The sequence below is a fragment of the Sminthopsis crassicaudata genome, chromosome 3, assembly GCF_048593235.1.
Source record: "Sminthopsis crassicaudata isolate SCR6 chromosome 3, ASM4859323v1, whole genome shotgun sequence".
NCBI classification, from domain to species: domain Eukaryota; kingdom Metazoa; phylum Chordata; class Mammalia; order Dasyuromorphia; family Dasyuridae; genus Sminthopsis; species Sminthopsis crassicaudata.
The window spans coordinates 651607667-651625041 of record NC_133619.1 but is presented as its reverse complement, the minus strand read 5'-3'; the positions used below and the strand labels follow the sequence as shown (position 1 = coordinate 651625041).

Below are 17375 nucleotides of genomic sequence, written 5' to 3'. Positions count from 1 at the left end.
CTCTCTCCCCGGGCCACCTCCTGCCGTCCTCCCTCCCTCCCTCCCCGGGCCACCTCCCTCAGCGCCCCCTCCCTCCCCGGGCCACCTCCCGCAGCGCCCCCCCTCCCATCGTGCAGCGCTCCCGCGCTCCGTCAGGCACGATGTGCAGCTCTTCCTCCTGGGGGCAGAGTTCTCCACGCCGCGCCCCCTCCCTCCCTCCCGGTGCCACCTCGTGCCGCGCCCCCTCCCTCCCCGGGCCACCTCCCGCAGCGCCCCCTCCCTCCCCGGGCCACCTCCCGCAGCGCCCCCCCTCCCATCGTGCAGCGCTCCCGCGCTCCGTCAGGCACGATGTGCAGCTCTTCCTCCTGGGGGCAGAGTTCTCCACGCCGCGCCCCCTCCCTCCCTCCCGGTGCCACCTCGTGCCGCGCCCCCTCTCTCCTCGGGCCACCTCCCGCAGCGCCCCCTCCCTCCCCGGGCCACCTCCAGCCGTCCTCCTTCCCTCCCTCCCCGGGTCACCTCCCGCAGCGCCCCCTCCCTCCCCGGGCCACCTCCAGCCGTCCTCCCTCCCTCCCTCCCCGGGTCACCTCCCGCAGCGCCCCCTCTCTCCCCGGGCCACCTCCTGCCGTCCTCCCTCCCTCCCTCCCCGGGTCACCTCCCGCAGCGCCCCCCTCTCTCCCCGGGCCACCTCCTGCCGTCCTCCCTCCCTCCCTCCCCGGGCCACCTCCCTCAGCGCCCCCTCCCTCCCCGGGCCACCTCCCGCAGCGCCCCCCCCTCCCATCGTGCAGCGCTCCCGCGATCCGTCAGGCACAATGTGCAGCTCTTCCTCCTGGGGGCAGAGTTCTCCACGCCGCGCCCCGTCCCCGCCCCCGGGGGAGGTCCGGAGGAGGCAGGCTGGCGAGGGCTGGATGTGACGGAGCCGGTTCTGGGCCGGCGGGGCAGGGCGGCGGAGGGTGAGGCCCGAGGCCGGCGCGGAGACGGCCAGGAGACATGGCGGGGCCCGGGAAGGCGCAGGTACGGGTCGGGTCCCTGCCGGAGCCCGGGGCGCCCGCTAAGCCTGGCTCTCTGCAGGAGCGAGGGGCCCACAGCGCCGCGTCCTCGTGGAAGGGGCTGGATCTGGCGGCGCGGATGCCGGGGTTCCGGGGGGACGGGGCGGGCGCGGGACCCCCGGGGCCCCGAGGGCGCGGATGCCGGGGTGGGGGTGGGGGGACGGGGCGGGCGCGGGTGCCGGCAGCTGGGAGGGGGAGGGGCGGGGCCCCCAGTCCCGCGGAATGGTCTGAGTCCCTTGCCGGCTGATGGAGGTTGGGGGAGGGGCTCCCCAGGAAGCCAGGGGTCTCCGGGGAGCAGGTTGCCCGAGCGTCCGGGGCTCAGCCGGTGTCCGCACCCCGTCCCCAGAGGTGGATCCCACGAATCTTCAAGAAGAAGATCTGTACAACCTTCGTGGCGGATCTCAGCAGCCCCGGGTAAGGCTGGCCCGGAATCCCGAGCCCCCACCTGTGGCTCTCCGGGCAGGGAGCGCCGGGCCCCGGGATTGTGGGCGCCCCGTGCTTGAGGGGCTGCTGCCCCTGCAGCTGCCTCTGGACCCGCGTTTCCAATATGAGGGTCCCCAGTCTCCAAGTCCGAGGGGCCCCAGTCTCCAAGTCTGAGGGGCCCCGAGTCTCTAACTCCGAGGGTCCCCAGGCTCCAAGTCCGAGGGTCCCCAGGCTCCAAGTCCGAGGGTCCCCAGGCTCCAAGTCCGAGGGGCCCCAGTCTCCAAGTCCGAGGGTCCCCAGTCTCTAACTCCGAGGGTCCCCAGGCTCCAAGTCCGAGGGTCCCCAGTCTCCAAGTCCGAGGGTCCCCAGTCTCTAACTCCGAGGGTCCCCAGGCTCCAAGTCCGAGGGTCCCCAGTCTCCAAGTCCGAGGGTCCCCAGTCTCTAACTCCGAGGGTCCCCAGGCTCCAAGTCCGAGGGTCCCCAGTCTCCAAGTCTGAGGGGCCCCGAGTCTCTAACTCCGAGGGTCCCCAGTCTCTAACTCCGAGGGTCCCCAGGCTCCAAGTCCGAGGGGCCCCAGTCTCCAAGTCCGAGGGGCCCCAGTCTCCAAGTCCGAGGGTCCCCAGGCTCCAAGTCCGAGGGTCCCCAGTCTCCAAGTCTGAGGGGCCCCGAGTCTCTAACTCCGAGGGTCCCCAGGCTCCAAGTCCGAGGGGCCCCAGTCTCCAAGTCCGAGGGGCCCCAGTCTCCAAGTCCGAGGGGCCCCAGTCTCCAAGTCCGAGGGTCCCCAGGCTCCAAGTCCGAGGGTCCCCAGTCTCCAAGTCTGAGGGGCCCCGAGTCTCTAACTCCGAGGGTCCCCAGGCTCCAAGTCCGAGGGGCCCCAGTCTCCAAGTCCGAGGGGCCCCAGTCTCCAAGTCCGAGGGTCCCCAGGCTCCAAGTCCGAGGGTCCCCAGTCTCCAAGTCTGAGGGGCCCCGAGTCTCTAACTCCGAGGGTCCCCAGGCTCCAAGTCCGAGGGGCCCCAGTCTCCAAGTCCGAGGGGCCCCAGTCTCCAAGTACGAGGGGCCCCAGTCTCCAAGTCCGAGGGGCCCCAGGCTCCAAGTCCGAGGGGCCCCAGGCTCCAAGTCCGAGGGGCCCCAGGCTCCAAGTCCGAGGGGCCCCAGGCTCCAAGTCCGAGGGTCCCCAGGCTCCAAGTCCGAGGGGCCCCAGTCTCCAAGTCCGAGGGTCCCCAGGCTCCAAGTCCGAGGGTCCCCAGTCTCCAAGTCTGAGGGGCCCCGAGTCTCTAACTCCGAGGGTCCCCAGGCTCCAAGTCCGAGGGGCCCCAGTCTCCAAGTCCGAGGGGCCCCAGTCTCCAAGTCCGAGGGGCCCCAGTCTCCAAGTCTGAGGGGCCCCGAGTCTCTAACTCCGAGGGTCCCCAGGCTCCAAGTCCGAGGGTCCCCAGGCTCCAAGTCCGAGGGTCCCCAGGCTCCAAGTCCGAGGGGCCCCAGTCTCCAAGTCCGAGGGTCCCCAGTCTCTAACTCCGAGGGTCCCCAGGCTCCAAGTCCGAGGGTCCCCAGTCTCCAAGTCCGAGGGTCCCCAGTCTCTAACTCCGAGGGTCCCCAGGCTCCAAGTCCGAGGGTCCCCAGTCTCCAAGTCCGAGGGTCCCCAGTCTCTAACTCCGAGGGTCCCCAGGCTCCAAGTCCGAGGGTCCCCAGTCTCCAAGTCTGAGGGGCCCCGAGTCTCTAACTCCGAGGGTCCCCAGTCTCTAACTCCGAGGGTCCCCAGGCTCCAAGTCCGAGGGGCCCCAGTCTCCAAGTCCGAGGGGCCCCAGTCTCCAAGTCCGAGGGTCCCCAGGCTCCAAGTCCGAGGGTCCCCAGTCTCCAAGTCTGAGGGGCCCCGAGTCTCTAACTCCGAGGGTCCCCAGTCTCTAACTCCGAGGGTCCCCAGGCTCCAAGTCCGAGGGGCCCCAGTCTCCAAGTCCGAGGGGCCCCAGTCTCCAAGTCCGAGGGTCCCCAGGCTCCAAGTCCGAGGGTCCCCAGTCTCCAAGTCTGAGGGGCCCCGAGTCTCTAACTCCGAGGGTCCCCAGGCTCCAAGTCCGAGGGGCCCCAGTCTCCAAGTCCGAGGGGCCCCAGTCTCCAAGTCCGAGGGGCCCCAGTCTCCAAGTCCGAGGGTCCCCAGGCTCCAAGTCCGAGGGTCCCCAGTCTCCAAGTCTGAGGGGCCCCGAGTCTCTAACTCCGAGGGTCCCCAGGCTCCAAGTCCGAGGGGCCCCAGTCTCCAAGTCCGAGGGGCCCCAGTCTCCAAGTCCGAGGGTCCCCAGGCTCCAAGTCCGAGGGTCCCCAGTCTCCAAGTCTGAGGGGCCCCGAGTCTCTAACTCCGAGGGTCCCCAGGCTCCAAGTCCGAGGGGCCCCAGTCTCCAAGTCCGAGGGGCCCCAGTCTCCAAGTACGAGGGGCCCCAGTCTCCAAGTCCGAGGGGCCCCAGGCTCCAAGTCCGAGGGGCCCCAGGCTCCAAGTCCGAGGGGCCCCAGGCTCCAAGTCCGAGGGGCCCCAGGCTCCAAGTCCGAGGGTCCCCAGGCTCCAAGTCCGAGGGGCCCCAGTCTCCAAGTCCGAGGGTCCCCAGGCTCCAAGTCCGAGGGTCCCCAGTCTCCAAGTCTGAGGGGCCCCGAGTCTCTAACTCCGAGGGTCCCCAGGCTCCAAGTCCGAGGGGCCCCAGTCTCCAAGTCCGAGGGGCCCCAGGCTCCAAGTCCGAGGGGCCCCAGGCTCCAAGTCCGAGGGGCCCCAGGCTCCAAGTCCGGTCCCCCCCCCTTCCTGTTCCCCACGCAGCAGCGGCCGGTGCCAGTGTGGCCGGAATCGGAAGTACCACTCCGCCGTGGCCGTGGAAGACGCCTTCGGAGCCGCCGTGGTCACCGTGTGGAACAGCGACGCCCACACCACGGAGCAGCCCACCGATGCCTATGGAGACCTGGACTTCCACGGGACCGGCCAGAGCTTCAGCAAGGTGCCGCTGCCCTGCGTGTGGGAGGGGGCGGGGGGGAGGGGGCCGCTGGCCCAGCTGGGGGGGGGGCAGGGGTGAGCGCCCGCCGCCTCTGTCTCCCCGAGCAGTTCATTCGGCTGTCGGACCGGACAGACCCAGCGGCGGCCTACTCCCTGGTCACCCGCACCTGGGGCTTCCCGGCCCCCAACCTGGTGGTGTCCGTGCTGGGCGGCTCCGCGGGCTCCAAGCTGCAGCCCTGGCTCAGGGACCTGCTGCGCCAAGGCCTGGTGAGGGCCGCGCTCAGCACCGGTGAGCCGCCCCCACCCCCCCCAGAGCCCCTCCTCCCGCTCCTGCGCCGGCGAGCTCTGGCCTCTCTTCCCTCCCCCCCACCGAGAGAGAGCAGTGCGCCCCGGGCTCTGGCCTCTCTTCCCTCCCCCCCCCACCGAGAGCGGCCCTGAGTGCGCCCCGGGCTCTGGCCTTGCCTCCGGGCGGGAGTTGGAGGGGACGCCCCCAGATCCCTTTGAATGCCTCAGAGCGTCCTGGGGGGTGTGAGTGCGTGTCTCTGTGTGTCTCTGTGTGTGTCTGTCTCTGTCTCCGTGTGCCCGCGGCCCGGCCCTGAGCCCCAGCCCGCCCTCTTCCCGCCAGGGGCCTGGATCATGACCGGGGGGCTGCACACGGGCATCAGCCGGCACGTGGGGGTGGCGGTGCAGGACCACAACATGGCGGGCTCCGGCTCCACCAAGGTGGTGGCCATGGGCGTGGCCCCCTGGGGGGTAGTGCGGCACCGGGAGATGCTCATCAACCCCAAGGTGAGGCCCCGCCCGAGGGGGTTCCTGAGGGGAGGAGTTGCTGGGGGAGGGTCCTGGGGGAGGGGCCGCTCTGGGTCCTGGGAGAGGGGCCGCTCTGCGCCTAGGGTGGGCCCTGGGTCCTGGGGGAGGGGCCGCTCTGCGCCTGGGGGGGCCCTGGGTCCTGGGGGAGGGGCCACTCTGCACCTGGGGGGGCCCTGGGTCCTGGGGGAGGGGCCGCTCTGCAGGGGGGAGAGCCCTGGGTCCTGGGGGAGGGGCCGCTCTGCAGGGGGGAGAGCCCTGGGTCCTGGGGGAGGGGCCGCTCTGCGCCTGGGGGGGCCCTGGGTCCTGGGGGAGGGGCCGCTCTGCACCTGGGGGGGCCCTGGGTCCTGGGGGAGGGGCCGCTCTGCAGGGGGGAGAGCCCTGGGTCCTGGGGGGGGGGCCCTCGGTCCTGGGGGAGGGGCTGTCGCAGGGGCGGGGCTCTGACCCGGCATCCCCGCCCAGGGTGTGTTCCCGGCCCGCTACTACTGGCAGAAGGGCCTGAAGGACGTCACCCAGTGCCCGCTGGACTATAACTACTCGGCCTTCTTCCTGGTGGACGACGGGACCTACGGCATCTTCGGGGGCGAGACGCGCTTCCGGGCCAAGCTGGAGTCCTACATCTCCCGGCAGAAGACTGGGATTCGAGGTGAGCCCTGAGCGCCGCCTCGGGAGGGGGGCCCTGGGGGCCGCAGTGGTCCGGAGCTCTCCCCGTGTCCCCTCAGGCACCGGCATCGACATCCCCGTCCTGCTGCTCCTCATTGACGGAAACGAGAGCATGCTACAGGTATGGGGGCGCTCCCGGGAAGGGCTGCCAGTCGGGGGCAGAGCTGGGCAAAGGGGCCCCACGGGCTCGGGTGGGGCCGGGCTGCGGCCGAGGGTCTGACCGGGAGGGCGGGAGCTAAGGACCCTCGACCCGCAGCGCGTGGAAGACGCCACCCGAGCTCAGCTGCCTTGCCTGCTGGTGGCCGGGTCCGGGGGCGCCGCCGACTGTCTGGCCGAGATCCTGGGGGAAGCCGCGGCGGTTCGGGACTCCTCGTCCTTCATGACCCAGAGCGCGGGAATCACTGACCGCATCCGGCGCTTCTTTCCCAAGGGCGATCTTGAGGCCCTAGGGGCGCAGGTAGGAGGGCTGAGGGGCGCAGGGAGGAGGGCTGAGGGGTGCAGGGAGGAGGGCTGAGGGGCTCAGGGAGGAGGGCTGAGGGGCTCAGGGAGGAGGGCTGAGGGGCTCAGGGAGGACAGGCTGAGGGGCTCAGGGAGGAGGGCTGAGGGGCGCAGGGAGGAGGGCTGAGGGGCGCAGGGAGGAGGGCTGAGGGGCTCAGGGAGGAGGGCTGAGGGGTGCAGAGAGGAGGGCTGAGGGGCTCAGGGAGGAGGGCTGAGGGGCGCAGGGAGGAGGGCTGAGGGACTCAGGGAGGAGGGCTGAGGGGCTCAGGGAGGAGGGCTGAGGGGTGCAGGGAGGAGGGCTGAAAGGCTCAGGGAGGAGGGCTGAGGGGCTCAGGGAGGACAGGCTGAGGGGCTCAGGGAGGAGGGCTGAGGAGCTCAGGGAGAAGGGCTGAAAGACTCAGGGAGGACAGGCTGAGGGGCTCAGGGAGGACAGGCTGGGAACCTATACTACTGAGCTCTGTGTCTGTTGCACCACTTGGAACAGCATCTCTGTCCTGAATGTTCCGCCGTTCGGTTCTCAGCCCCCGAAGGCGCCCAACGGCTCCGATCAGTTGTAGGAATAAAACCCAGCCCGACTCCTAGAAGGCGCGGGGAGCCCGCCCCCCAGGGGGCCCCGGGGTGGGCCCGAGCCCAGCAGAGGCGCGGGAACGAAGGCCTTGCTCAGGCGCCTCCCCTTGGGTCTAGCGCAGGTGGAGAGGATCATGACGCGCCGGGAGATGCTGACCGTCTACTCGTCCGAGGACGGGCCCGAGGAGTTCGAGACCGTGGTGCTGAGAGCCCTGGTGAAGGGTGAGGCGCTCCTCCCCCTCCCGTCCCGGCCTCCTTGGCCGCAGCGCCCCCTGCGCGCTTTGCCCCTCCTGCATCTCAGCCCGAGGTGCCCCCTCTGTGCCCTCCCTCTCTCTGAGCTCTCGCTGTTGAGAGAACCCCTGGTTTGGGGCCCCGGCCCACGGCCCCGTCCTCGCCTTCTGCGCCGGAGGCGGGAGAGGGCCCGACATCGCTTCCTCCTCAGGCCCACCTGCTGCTGGGGCCGGGGTCCTGCGGCCGGACTGATCCTCCCCTCCCCCCCTTCTCACCCCTGGCAGCCTGTGGCAGCTCAGAAGCGTCCGCGTACATGGACGAGTTACGCCTGGCCGTGACCTGGAACCGCGTGGACATTGCGCAGAGCGAGATCTTTCGAGGGGACATCAAGTGGAAGGTGGGGGGGGAGTGGTGGGACGGGACTGGGCGGGGGGCTGTCTGTGCGGGGCCTGATGGGCGCGCTCCGGTCTCTGGGCCTTGTGCGCCCCGTCCATCTCCGGATGCCCGGTCTGCTCTTCCCTTTATGTGTCTGTCCTCTGCCCGTCCTTCTGTGTGCTCCCTGTCCCCCTCCTTCCGTCTGTCTGTCCTTGGACGTGTCCCTAGCCTGTTCCCCCCTCCCTCCACCATCTTTCTCCCACCTGCTCTGTCCCCTTCCTCTATCCCCCCTCCCCCAGCCCACGCCCCTTAGCTGACGGCCTGTGCCCCCCTTGCAGTCCTCCCACCTGGAGGCCTCCCTCCAGGATGCTCTGGTGAACGACCAGCCGGAGTTCGTGCGCCTGCTCATCTCCCGGGGCCTGAGCCTCGGCTCCTTCCTGTCCCCGGCTCGGCTGGGCCAGCTCTACTCCACGGCCCCTTTGGGCTCGCTGCTGCGACACCTGCTGGACCGGATAGCCCGCGGCCCCGCGGCCGACGGAGGCCGCAAGGAGCCCGCCGCCCCGGGCGTGCCCCCGACCTCCCCGCTGCGAGACGTGTACCTGCAGGACGTGGGGCGGCTTCTTCACGACCTGCTCGGGTCCACCTGCGCGCCCCGGTACCAGGCGGACACCACAGGGGACAGCCTGGAGCTGGCCCTGAGCGGGAGCCGTCGGGAAAACGTAAGGGTGGCCCTTCGGACATGGGCCCTGGGGGGAGGGTCCCCGCGGGGCACCTGGCCCCTCTGAGCCATCTTCTTCTCCCCAGATGTGCCTCCTGACCGACGCCACGTCGGACGCCACCCTCAGGCAGGCCCCCTGGATTGACCTGCTGCTCTGGGCCCTGTTTCTGAATCGGGCTCAGATGGCCGTGTACTTCTGGGAGATGGTGAGGTCTAGGCCTTGGGCCCCGGGGTCCGGGGTGGGGTTCTGGGGCCTCTGATCCTTCTGTCCCCTCTAGGGGAGTGATTCTCTGGCCTCTGCCCTGGGTTCCTGCCTCCTGCTTCGCGTCCTGGCCCGCCTGGAGGCCGAGGCCGACGAGACTGCCAAGAGAAAGGAGCTGGCGGCCAAATTTGAGGGTCTCGCCATGGGTATGCCCGGGTCTCGGGGGTCCGGGAGCGGAGTGGAGCCAGGATGGCGCTCAGGGCGGCATTCCCCGCTCCGGGAGCTCCGGGGCTGGAGAGGTTCCCCCAGGCGGGCCCCTTGCCCCTCTGCCCTCAGACCGAGAGGGCTTCCAAGGCCCTTTCTGATGGTTCCCGGGCCAGGGATTGGGGGACCCCTGGGTGCAGAGGGAAGACCCCCAACCTCCGTTTTTCTTTGTGTAGGTCTGTTTTCAGAGTGTCTCCAAAACAGCGAGTCCCGGACCACCCGCCTGCTCCTGCGCCGGACCCCGATCTGGGGAGGGGCCACCTGCCTCCAGCTGGCAACGCAAGGGGATGCGAGGGCCTTCTTCGCCCAGGATGGGGTGCAGGTACATGGCACCGCAGGGAACCTGCACCCGCCGGGCACAGAGCCAGGAAGCCCCCCCTTCCTCGGCCGTTTCTGTCTTACATATCTGTACCAGGGACGGGGAGAAACGGCCAACACTGCAGGGGGCATCAGGCCCTGGGGGCGAGCTAAAGGGAAAGCCGGGGACCACGGGGTTCCCAGAGGCAGAGAAGGTGTCCTCCTGGGTCCCGAGTCCAGGGTGGCCTGAGGCGCCATGCTGGGAAGGGGAGCACGGCAAGTTGGAGCCCTCGGGAGGGCACGGGCAGCCCCTCCGGCCACTTCCCAGCTGGCCTTTAGCTGGACCTACAGAGGCTACAGTCTGGGACCGGAAATTTGAGGAGCCATGAAGGACGTGGGCAGCGGGGGGCGCTGCAGGGGATAATGCAGGAAGCAGGAGGACTCGCTGAGTCTGCCGAGGCTGGGGTTAGCCAGCTGCCTTGGGGTCCCCGGGGTCCTCACCGGAGAGGGAGGTGGCCGCCTGGCTGCCGGGGCGTGAAGGGCTGGGCAGAATTGGACCCAACCGGATACCACAACACGGAGGACCTGAAGAAAAATTCGGTTTGGAAGAGGAGGAAATGAAGGGTCAGGTTCACATGGGGAAGAGCTCCGGAGCAGGGGGGGACTCTGGCATGCAAGGCCCCGTGTCAGCTGTCGCAGTCCTCCGCTCAGTCAGGAGGCATTTATTAAGTGCCTGCTGTGTGCTAAGTGCAGCCTTAGCCGCTCGCCACAGAAACGACCGTCCAAGAATGGACAAGGATGGAGATCTCCCTCTCAGCCCGTACAGAGCACAGAGAATCTGAGGGATGGGAGGGCGGCGGTCTGTCTGGGCGCAAAGCGTGGCTGCTCGTCCTCCTGAGACAGGGGAGGCGAGGGGCTCTGGAAACCCGGAAGAACGTCTGGGTGAAACAAAGTTCCAGAGAGGTAGGAAGGAGTCCTGAGTTGGGAACTGAGGTCCTGGGAGGTGGAAGAGAGGGATGAAAGAAAGAGGGGGGAGGGACAGAGAGAGACGAGACAGGGAAGGAGGGAGGGGGGAGAGACAAAAGACAGAAAGGAAAGGACAGAGGGGGAGGGAGAGACAAAAAGAAATAGGAAAGAGACATAGAAAGAGAGAGAAGAGATAGACACAAAAAAAACAACAGAGAAACAGATGAGGGGAGGACAGAGACGGACAAGAGACGAGGGAAGCGAGGGAGGCAGAGAGAGGAGATGGAAAAGGGGAAGGAGGGAGGAGACAGAAAAAGAGAAAGAAACAGAGGAGAAAGAAACGAGCAGAGAGAGACAGGAAAAGAAAGCCCCACAGAATAGCATGGAGCAGGAGAGCTGAGGATCAGGGGAAGCCTCCTCGGCCCCTCTGTGGAGCTCCCAATGGCCGGCCCCCCGTAAGGAGAGGAGCAGCGGGGGCCCCCGGGCCAGTTTCCAAGAGGACTCCCAAGGGGCATTAGCACTTGGCGGCCAAAGGGAGCCCAGAAGACACTGCTCAGGACTTGGGTCCGAGTCAGAGGGAGGATGGCTTTAAAGGTGCTTAGTGAAAGGGCCCAGGTCAGTGGGCAGTGCCTGGCACTTAGAGGGGCGCCGAGATCTGCAGAGTGCTTTCCAGCTGGCTAATTTTATTCCCTGGCCACCTGGGAGGGGGAGGTGCTTCTGTTATTCCCATTTTACGCTTGGGGAAACTGAGGCAGGTGGGGGTGACCTTCAGTCCACAGACAGCATCTCCTTTTTTCATTGCTAACTGGTAGATCAGGAGCGCCGAAGAGCCAGGCGAGTTTGCTAAGAGAATCTGGGGGGACCGGGTGGCGTGGGAGTGATTCCACGCCAGGCTGGAAGGCCTTCGTGGGACCCCCAGGGTCGGGGCTGTCGGGGACAGGAAAGGCGGGCCTACTCGTCAGGTCTGTAGAGAAGACGAGCGAGGGGCCTGGGAGGAAGCGCTTTGGGGCGGGTCAGCAGAGACGGATTTGGGGGGGACAGGTGGGAACTCTAGCTCCGGGAGGACAATCTTGCACTGAATCAGAGGCCACGTCGCTGGCCGGGGGCGGCGAGGGCCCGAGTTTAATAAGACGTGATGGAAGGCCGTCCTCTGGAGCGGAATCCTCCCCTTTCCCCGCCGGGTGCGATTATGACAGAGGGCAGGAGATCCCCCAGCCCGCGGGGAAGGCGGCCTGGGTCCTGCGGCCACGGGGGCCTCCCCCTGGAGGCCCCGAGTCTCTCTGTCGGGCCGAGGCGGCGGGCACCACAGGAAGCCCCGGTTGCCGGTTTGACAGCCGGAGCCAGTCTTGCGGAATGACCCAGGGTGTGGGGGCCGGGAGGCCATGGGGGGCCGGGAGGCCATGGGGGGGCCGGGAGGCCATGGGGGGCCTGGAGGCCATGGGGGGCCGGGAGGCCATGGGGGGGCCGGGAGGCCATGGGGGGCCGGGAGGCCATGGGGGGGCCGGGAGGCCATGGGGGGGCCGGGAGGCCATGGGGGGCCGGGAGGCCATGGGGGGCCGGGAGGCCATGGGGGGGCCGGGAGGCCATGGGGGGGCCGGGAGGCCATGGGGGGGCCGGGAGGCCATGGGGGGGCCGGGAGGCCATGGGGGGGCCGGGAGGCCATGGGAGGCCGGGAGGCCATGGGGGGCCTGGAGGCCATGGGGGGGCCGGGAGGCCATGGGGGGCCGGGAGGCCATGGGGGGGCCGGGAGGCCATGGGGGGGCCGGGAGGCCATGGGGGGCCGGGAGGCCATGGGGGGGCCGGGAGGCCATGGGGGGGCCGGGAGGCCATGGGGGGGCCGGGAGGCCATGGGGGGCCGGGAGGCCATGGGGGGCCGGCCTTCTGGAGGCCCGGAGAGCCCCGGAAATGCCTTTGAGAGCTGAGCGAGGGAGGTGGAGGCAGGGGAGGATGGATTGGAGCCGTAGCAGCGGGCGCAGGACTGCCCCATTTTCTGTTGGAAGTGCCACGGGGAGTGCCCCCCTCCCTGGGGGCCGTGGCTCCCCCAGGGCCCTAACCCCCGTGCCCTGCCCCCAGACCCTGCTGACCGAGAAGTGGTGGGGAGAGATGGACAGCAACACCCCCGTCTGGGCGCTGCTTCTCACCTTCTTCTGCCCCCTGTTCATCTACACCAACCTCATCACCTTCAGGTGAGCTTCCCCATGCCGGGCCGGGCCCCCGCGCCGTCCCTGGGTCTCTGCTTTCCAGTCACCCCCGACCCTCGCGGGACGTCTCCGGGCCTCAGTTTCCCCTGATTGCTTTCCTCTGTCCTTCCCCGAACCAAACGCCTGCAGACCCCTGGAGGAGAAGCCGCTGAAGAGAGAACAGTGGGGGCCGAATGTGGATGACGGCGCCGTGGACAGCCCCTCGGGGTGAGCCTGGGCTGGGGGCTTCCGGGGGGCCCGCGGGTGGGGGGCCGGGCTCCCGGGTGACTGCCACCTCGCCCCCCCCGCAGGCTGGGGGACATCTCGGAGAAGCCGGGGACGGTCACGCCGGGGCAGCCCGGGGCCGCCTGGAGCTGCCTGCGGGACCGGCAGCGGTGGGCGCGCTGCCTGCGGCGCTGGTCCCAGTTCTGGACGGCGCCGGTGACGGTCTTCCTGGGCAACGTGGTCAGCTACCTGCTGTTCCTTCTGCTCTTCGCCCGGGTCCTGCTGCTGGAGATCCGGCCCGCGGCGCCCAGCGCCACCGAGTTCCTGCTCTACGCCTGGGTCTTCACGCTGCTGTGCGAGGAGCTGCGGCAGGGGCTGTCGGGGGGCTGGGGCAACCTCAGCGGGGGCCCCGTGCTGGAGCCCGGGAAGATGCCTCTGCACCGGCGGCTGCGCCTCTACCTGGCCGACACCTGGAACCAGTGCGACCTGGTGGCGCTCAGCCTCTTCCTGCTGGGCATCGGCTGCCGGTGCGTGCGCCCCCCGGTCACCCGGGGCCTCGGAGGGGTCTGCACCCCAAGGGCGGCCTCGCCCCCCCCGAGCCAGGCCCGCCATTCGGGGGCATCCTGGGCCCCTCCCATGCTGCCCTGGGCGCTGCGTGTTCCCAGCCCAGGCCCCCAGCACCCCTCCCTAAGGGCCCTGCCCCCCTCGCTGCCCCCCTCCCTAAGGGCCCTGCCCCCCTCGCTGCCCCCCCCTCCCTTAGGGCCCTGCCCCCCTCGCTGCCCCCCTCCCTAAGGGCCCTGCCCCCCTCGCTGCCCCCCCCCTCCCTTAGGGCCCTGCCCCCCTCACTGCCCCCCTCCCTAAGGGCCCTGCCCCCCTCGCTGCCCCCCCTCCCTTGGGGCCCTGCCCCCCTCGCTGCCCCCCCTCCCTTGGGGCCCTGCCCCCCTCGCTGCCCCCCCTCCCTTGGGGCCCTGCCCCCCTCGCTGCCCCCCCTCCCTTGGGGCCCTCCCCCCCTCACTGCCCCCCCATCCCTTGGGGCCCTGCCCCCCCCCTTAGGGCCTGCCCCCCTCGCTGCCCCCCTCCCTTGGGGCCCTCCCCCCCTCACTGCCCCCGTCCCTTGGGGCCCCCCCCCTCACTGCCCCCCCCTTAGGGGCTGTCCCCTCGCCCCATCCTCCCACGGTCGGGAGCCCCTCGCCCCAGGACCGGGCGCAGGGGCTTCTCGGTGGCAGCTTCCCTCCCTCCCGCGCAGGCTGATCCCGGGGCTGTACCAGCTGGGCCGGGCCGTGCTCTGCCTGGACTTCATGGTCTTCACGCTCCGCCTCCTGCACATCTTCACGGTCAATAAGCAGCTCGGACCCAAGATTGTGATCGTGAACAAGATGGTGAGGAGGGGGCTGGGCAAGGGGGGGGGACACAGGGGCAGGGGCTGGCTCTCGGACCCTCCCTCACTCCCGGCCCCGCCCCGTCCTGCAGATGAAGGACGTCTTCTTCTTCCTCTTCTTCCTGGGCGTGTGGCTCGTGGCCTACGGCGTGGCCACCGAGGGGCTGCTCCGGCCGCAGGACCGAGACCTCTTCGCCATCCTGAGGCGCGTCTTTTACCGGCCCTACCTGCAGATCTTCGGCCAGGTGCCCCAGGAGGACATGGACGGTGAGCGGCCCTCGTGCTCCCCCCCCCCCCGGCCCCCGCCCCCCCCGGCCCGGCCTGACGGACCCTGTGCCCGCAGTGACCCTGATGCAGCAGGAGAACTGCTCGCAGGAGCTGGGATCGTGGGCCCAGCCCCCCGGGAGCCCGTCCGGCTCCTGCGTCTCCGTCTACGCCAACTGGCTGGTGCTGCTGCTGCTGGTCGTCTTCCTGCTGGTGGCCAACGTGCTCCTGCTCAACCTTCTCATCGCCATGTTCAGGTGACCCCTGACCCTTCACCCCGGGCGTGCCCCTTCTGAAATCCCGCCCATCCCCCCAGAGCTCGGCCCCCCCAGAGCTCTTTCCTCGGCAGGGCCCCCCAGCTCGGGGCTGGTGCTCCCCACGCTCCTTCGCTGCCCCCGCGGCCCCGCCATCCTGTGGCCCTTTGTCCGGTGACCCCCCCCCCGTCTGTCTCCTTCTGGGCCTCCTGACTCTGCACCAGCGCACGGGGGCAGGTCTCCCTACGTGGCTCGTGCCTCAGTTTCCCCGCTCCGCCATACTGCCTCCCTCATGGCAGCCCCGCCGCAGCGAGCCCCTCCGAGGGCCCGAGTCCCTGTGCGCAGGCCTTTGGGGCTGTCAGTGCTCCTGGCGCCCTCACGGGGCTCCCCCGCTCCGGCGTGAGTGCGCCCACGCCCAGCCCCCCCCCTGGAGCCCCCCCCACTGGGCCCCCGCCCAGCCCCCGGCCCTCCCCGCGCTGCCGCCTTCGCGGGCCCGCGGACCCTCACGCAGACCCCCAAGCCCGAGACCCTGCTTTCTGGCGGGTTCTGCCCAAAACGAAAACGTCCGCGGCCTGCGGACCCCTGCCCTGACCGGGGCTTCTCTGTCGCTGTGCCGACCGCTCGCTCAGAATAACCTCTGACCCCGCGCCCCCCGCGAGCTCCGATCACGGCCCCTCCCGGGGACTTCTCTCTCTGAGCCCCTGCCTGTTGGTCCCCCAGCCACACCTTTGGGAAGGTGCAGGGAAACAGCGACCAGTACTGGAAGTTCCAGCGCTACGGCCTGATCCGCGAGTTCCACAACCGCCCGGCGCTGCCCCCGCCCCTCATCGCCGTCTCCCACGTCCTCCTCCTGCTGAGCCAAGTGAATCGCCAGCGCCGGCCCCGGCGGCAGCGCCCCGCCTCGGACGAGGCCTCCAGTAAGCTGGGGGGCCGGGGGGGGGCCGAGGGGGGGGCAGGGGCCCAGTGGGGGGCCCGGGGGGGGCAGGGGCCCGGCGAGGGGGCTCCTGTGGGGGGGTCTGCAGGGGGGCAGGGGCCCAGCAGGGGGGCTCCTGTGGGGGGGTCTGCAGGGGGGCAGGGGCTCAGCGGGGGGGCTCCTGTGGGGGGGTCTGCAGGGGGGCAGGGGCCCCGCTCAGGCCGCTCGCTCCCCCTCCCCGCCCAGGGCTGTACCTGTCCAACCAGGCCGAGGAGCGCGAGCTGCAGACCTGGGAGTCGGTGCAGAAGGAGAACTTCCTCCTGGGCCAAGCCCGGGACAAGAGGGAGAGCGACACGGAGCGGCTGAAGAGGACGTCCCAGAAGTGAGGGAGGGTCCTGGGGGGAGGGGGAGGGGGAGGCCTCTGCCCCAACTTCTCTGAGGGGACCCTGCTTTCTCCCCCTCCCCTCCCAAACGCAGGGTAGACACAGCCCTGAAGCATTTGAGTCAGATTCAGGCTTACCAGCATCGTCTGGCGGCCATGGAGCTGGAGGTGAGAGGTGAAGGGTGAAGGGGTGGACCCAGGGCAGAGGGGGTCCGGGCGCAGTTGGGGAGGGGCCGCTGGGGAGGGCTTGGGTGCGTCCGGGGTCTTCTGACCCAGCCCCCCTTCCAGGTCCGTCGATGCAACCAGCTCCTCACCTGGGTGGTGGAGGCGCTGAGAAACTCCCAGCTGATCTCACCAGCGGAGCCGCCCCCCCTCACCTCGGTCAAAGGTCAGCCTCCCCCGCCCCGCCGTGTGGCCCCCAGCCCTTCCTCCCCGCCCGTGTCCGCTGTGGGTCTCCGTGCTCCCGCCCCTCTCTCCCCGGTCACTGACGCCTTCATCTCTCCCACAGAATGAGCCCCTCGGGGACGGACCCAGAGGACTCAGGGACCCCCGGCCCCTCCACTCCTGGTCTCCAGGACCACCACCAGGTGCCTCCCTCCTCCCCGGAGGTCCAAGCGAGAGTGACCCCTAACCCTACCCAACGGGGCGGGAACAAGATGGGTCCAGAAAGCCCCGGACCCCGGGACCTCTCAGGGACTTTCTGTCCACGGTGTCTGAAGGCCGGAAATAAAGAGCCGTTTGTAAGAGCCGGGGGCGCCTCCTTCTTGGGAGGGGGCGGGCCGATGGCCGTGGACGACGGCGGAGGTGTAAGCACCTGGTGGAGTGCGCGGTGGGCGCGGGGGGGGCTTCCAGCAGCCGAGCCCCGAGAAGCCGGTGCCCGAGGTTCTGCGCTTGGCCTTGGCCGGCGAGTGGTGACCCGGAGAGGGGACTGACCGCGGACAGCGGTACGTTAGTGACCAGCCAGGGTCCAAGGAGAGCTTCGCCCCCCCCAAGCAGGCGGCTGAGCCGGGGCGGGACGGCTCCTTGGGCCCTGGCGACCCCTTTCCGGGGCCACGACTTCCTCCGGTCTTGGGGCCGAAGTGGAGGGAGGTGGCGGGGAAGGTGGGAGAGCTCCTAATCTGGGGCACAGGAGCTGCTCCCCGTAGGTCTGGCGCCCTCCCTGACCCCCCAAGGTCTGCCTTGGTTCTGCTCTGTGACCTTCCCAAGGAGCCTCAAACTGGCACCGCAGGCGCTGCGGGGGCTTCCGGTCAGGGCCCAGAGCGTCGGCGCCCCCGCCTGGTACTTACGGGTCCTCGGTCACCGCTCCGGCTCACCTGGAGCACGGGGTCACGAGCCCCCGTGTTTGGGCTTCCCCCCATCGGTACTCCCCACTCCCCTGGCAAACCCGCCCCTTTGGGGCCACAGGGGGACAAAGTTAGGGCTCCGTGTCCCCTTTGCTTTGGGCTCAGGACGTCCGTGGTGAGCCAGGGGGTTCCCTTACCCCAAGTAAACCTGGTCACAGCATCCTCTGCTGCCAAGCCCCCAGACCACCAGAAAGTCGGGGTGCCTCCCGGAGCCCCCCACTTCCTCAGGAGCCTTTCCGAGCCAGCTTGGAGAAAAGGGTCCCTTCTCCCGGGGGGGAGTCCAGTCTCTGCCCAGGCTATCTGCGGGGATTCCTGGGAAGGAGCAAGCAGTGTCAGGGCGGCTCCTCATCGTCAGTCAGCAAGCATTTATTAAGTACCTACTGTGTGCAAAAGACAGTCTCTGTGCTGCACCAAGAGCCCTGGGCCCTTCCACGGCAC

At 69.8% G+C, this 17375-nt stretch overlaps 1 protein-coding gene across 1 annotated transcript; it reads left to right on the top strand.

Moving 5' to 3' along the window:
• Positions 1–840: 840 nt before the first annotated feature.
• TRPM4 (transient receptor potential cation channel subfamily M member 4) lies at positions 841–16340 on the top strand. The gene is made up of 25 exons (XM_074308192.1): positions 841–990; positions 1372–1439; positions 4240–4414; positions 4519–4699; positions 5036–5199; positions 5680–5863; positions 5940–6001; positions 6137–6337; positions 7068–7167; positions 7461–7573; positions 7890–8270; positions 8356–8475; positions 8548–8677; positions 8912–9057; positions 12072–12184; positions 12329–12406; positions 12490–12930; positions 13650–13782; positions 13874–14048; positions 14125–14302; positions 15020–15216; positions 15459–15594; positions 15690–15762; positions 15883–15982; positions 16103–16340. Exons 1-25 carry the CDS (start codon positions 967–969, stop codon positions 16105–16107), a joined length of 3678 nt encoding a protein of 1225 aa, XP_074164293.1. The 5' UTR covers positions 841–966; the 3' UTR covers positions 16108–16340.
• The last annotated feature ends 1035 nt before the right edge of the window (positions 16341–17375 follow it).

Bases quoted from the DNA above. Each gene is read 5' to 3' on its own strand.
- TRPM4 (XM_074308192.1), top strand. From the start codon at position 967: ATGGCGGGGCCCGGGAAGGCGCAG. The intron at 4,415-4,518 runs GTGCCGCTGCCC...CTCCCCGAGCAG, and splicing joins CCGGCCAGAGCTTCAGCAAG to TTCATTCGGCTGTCGGACCG. The intron at 14,049-14,124 runs GTGAGCGGCCCT...CTGTGCCCGCAG, and splicing joins GCCCCAGGAGGACATGGACG to TGACCCTGATGCAGCAGGAG.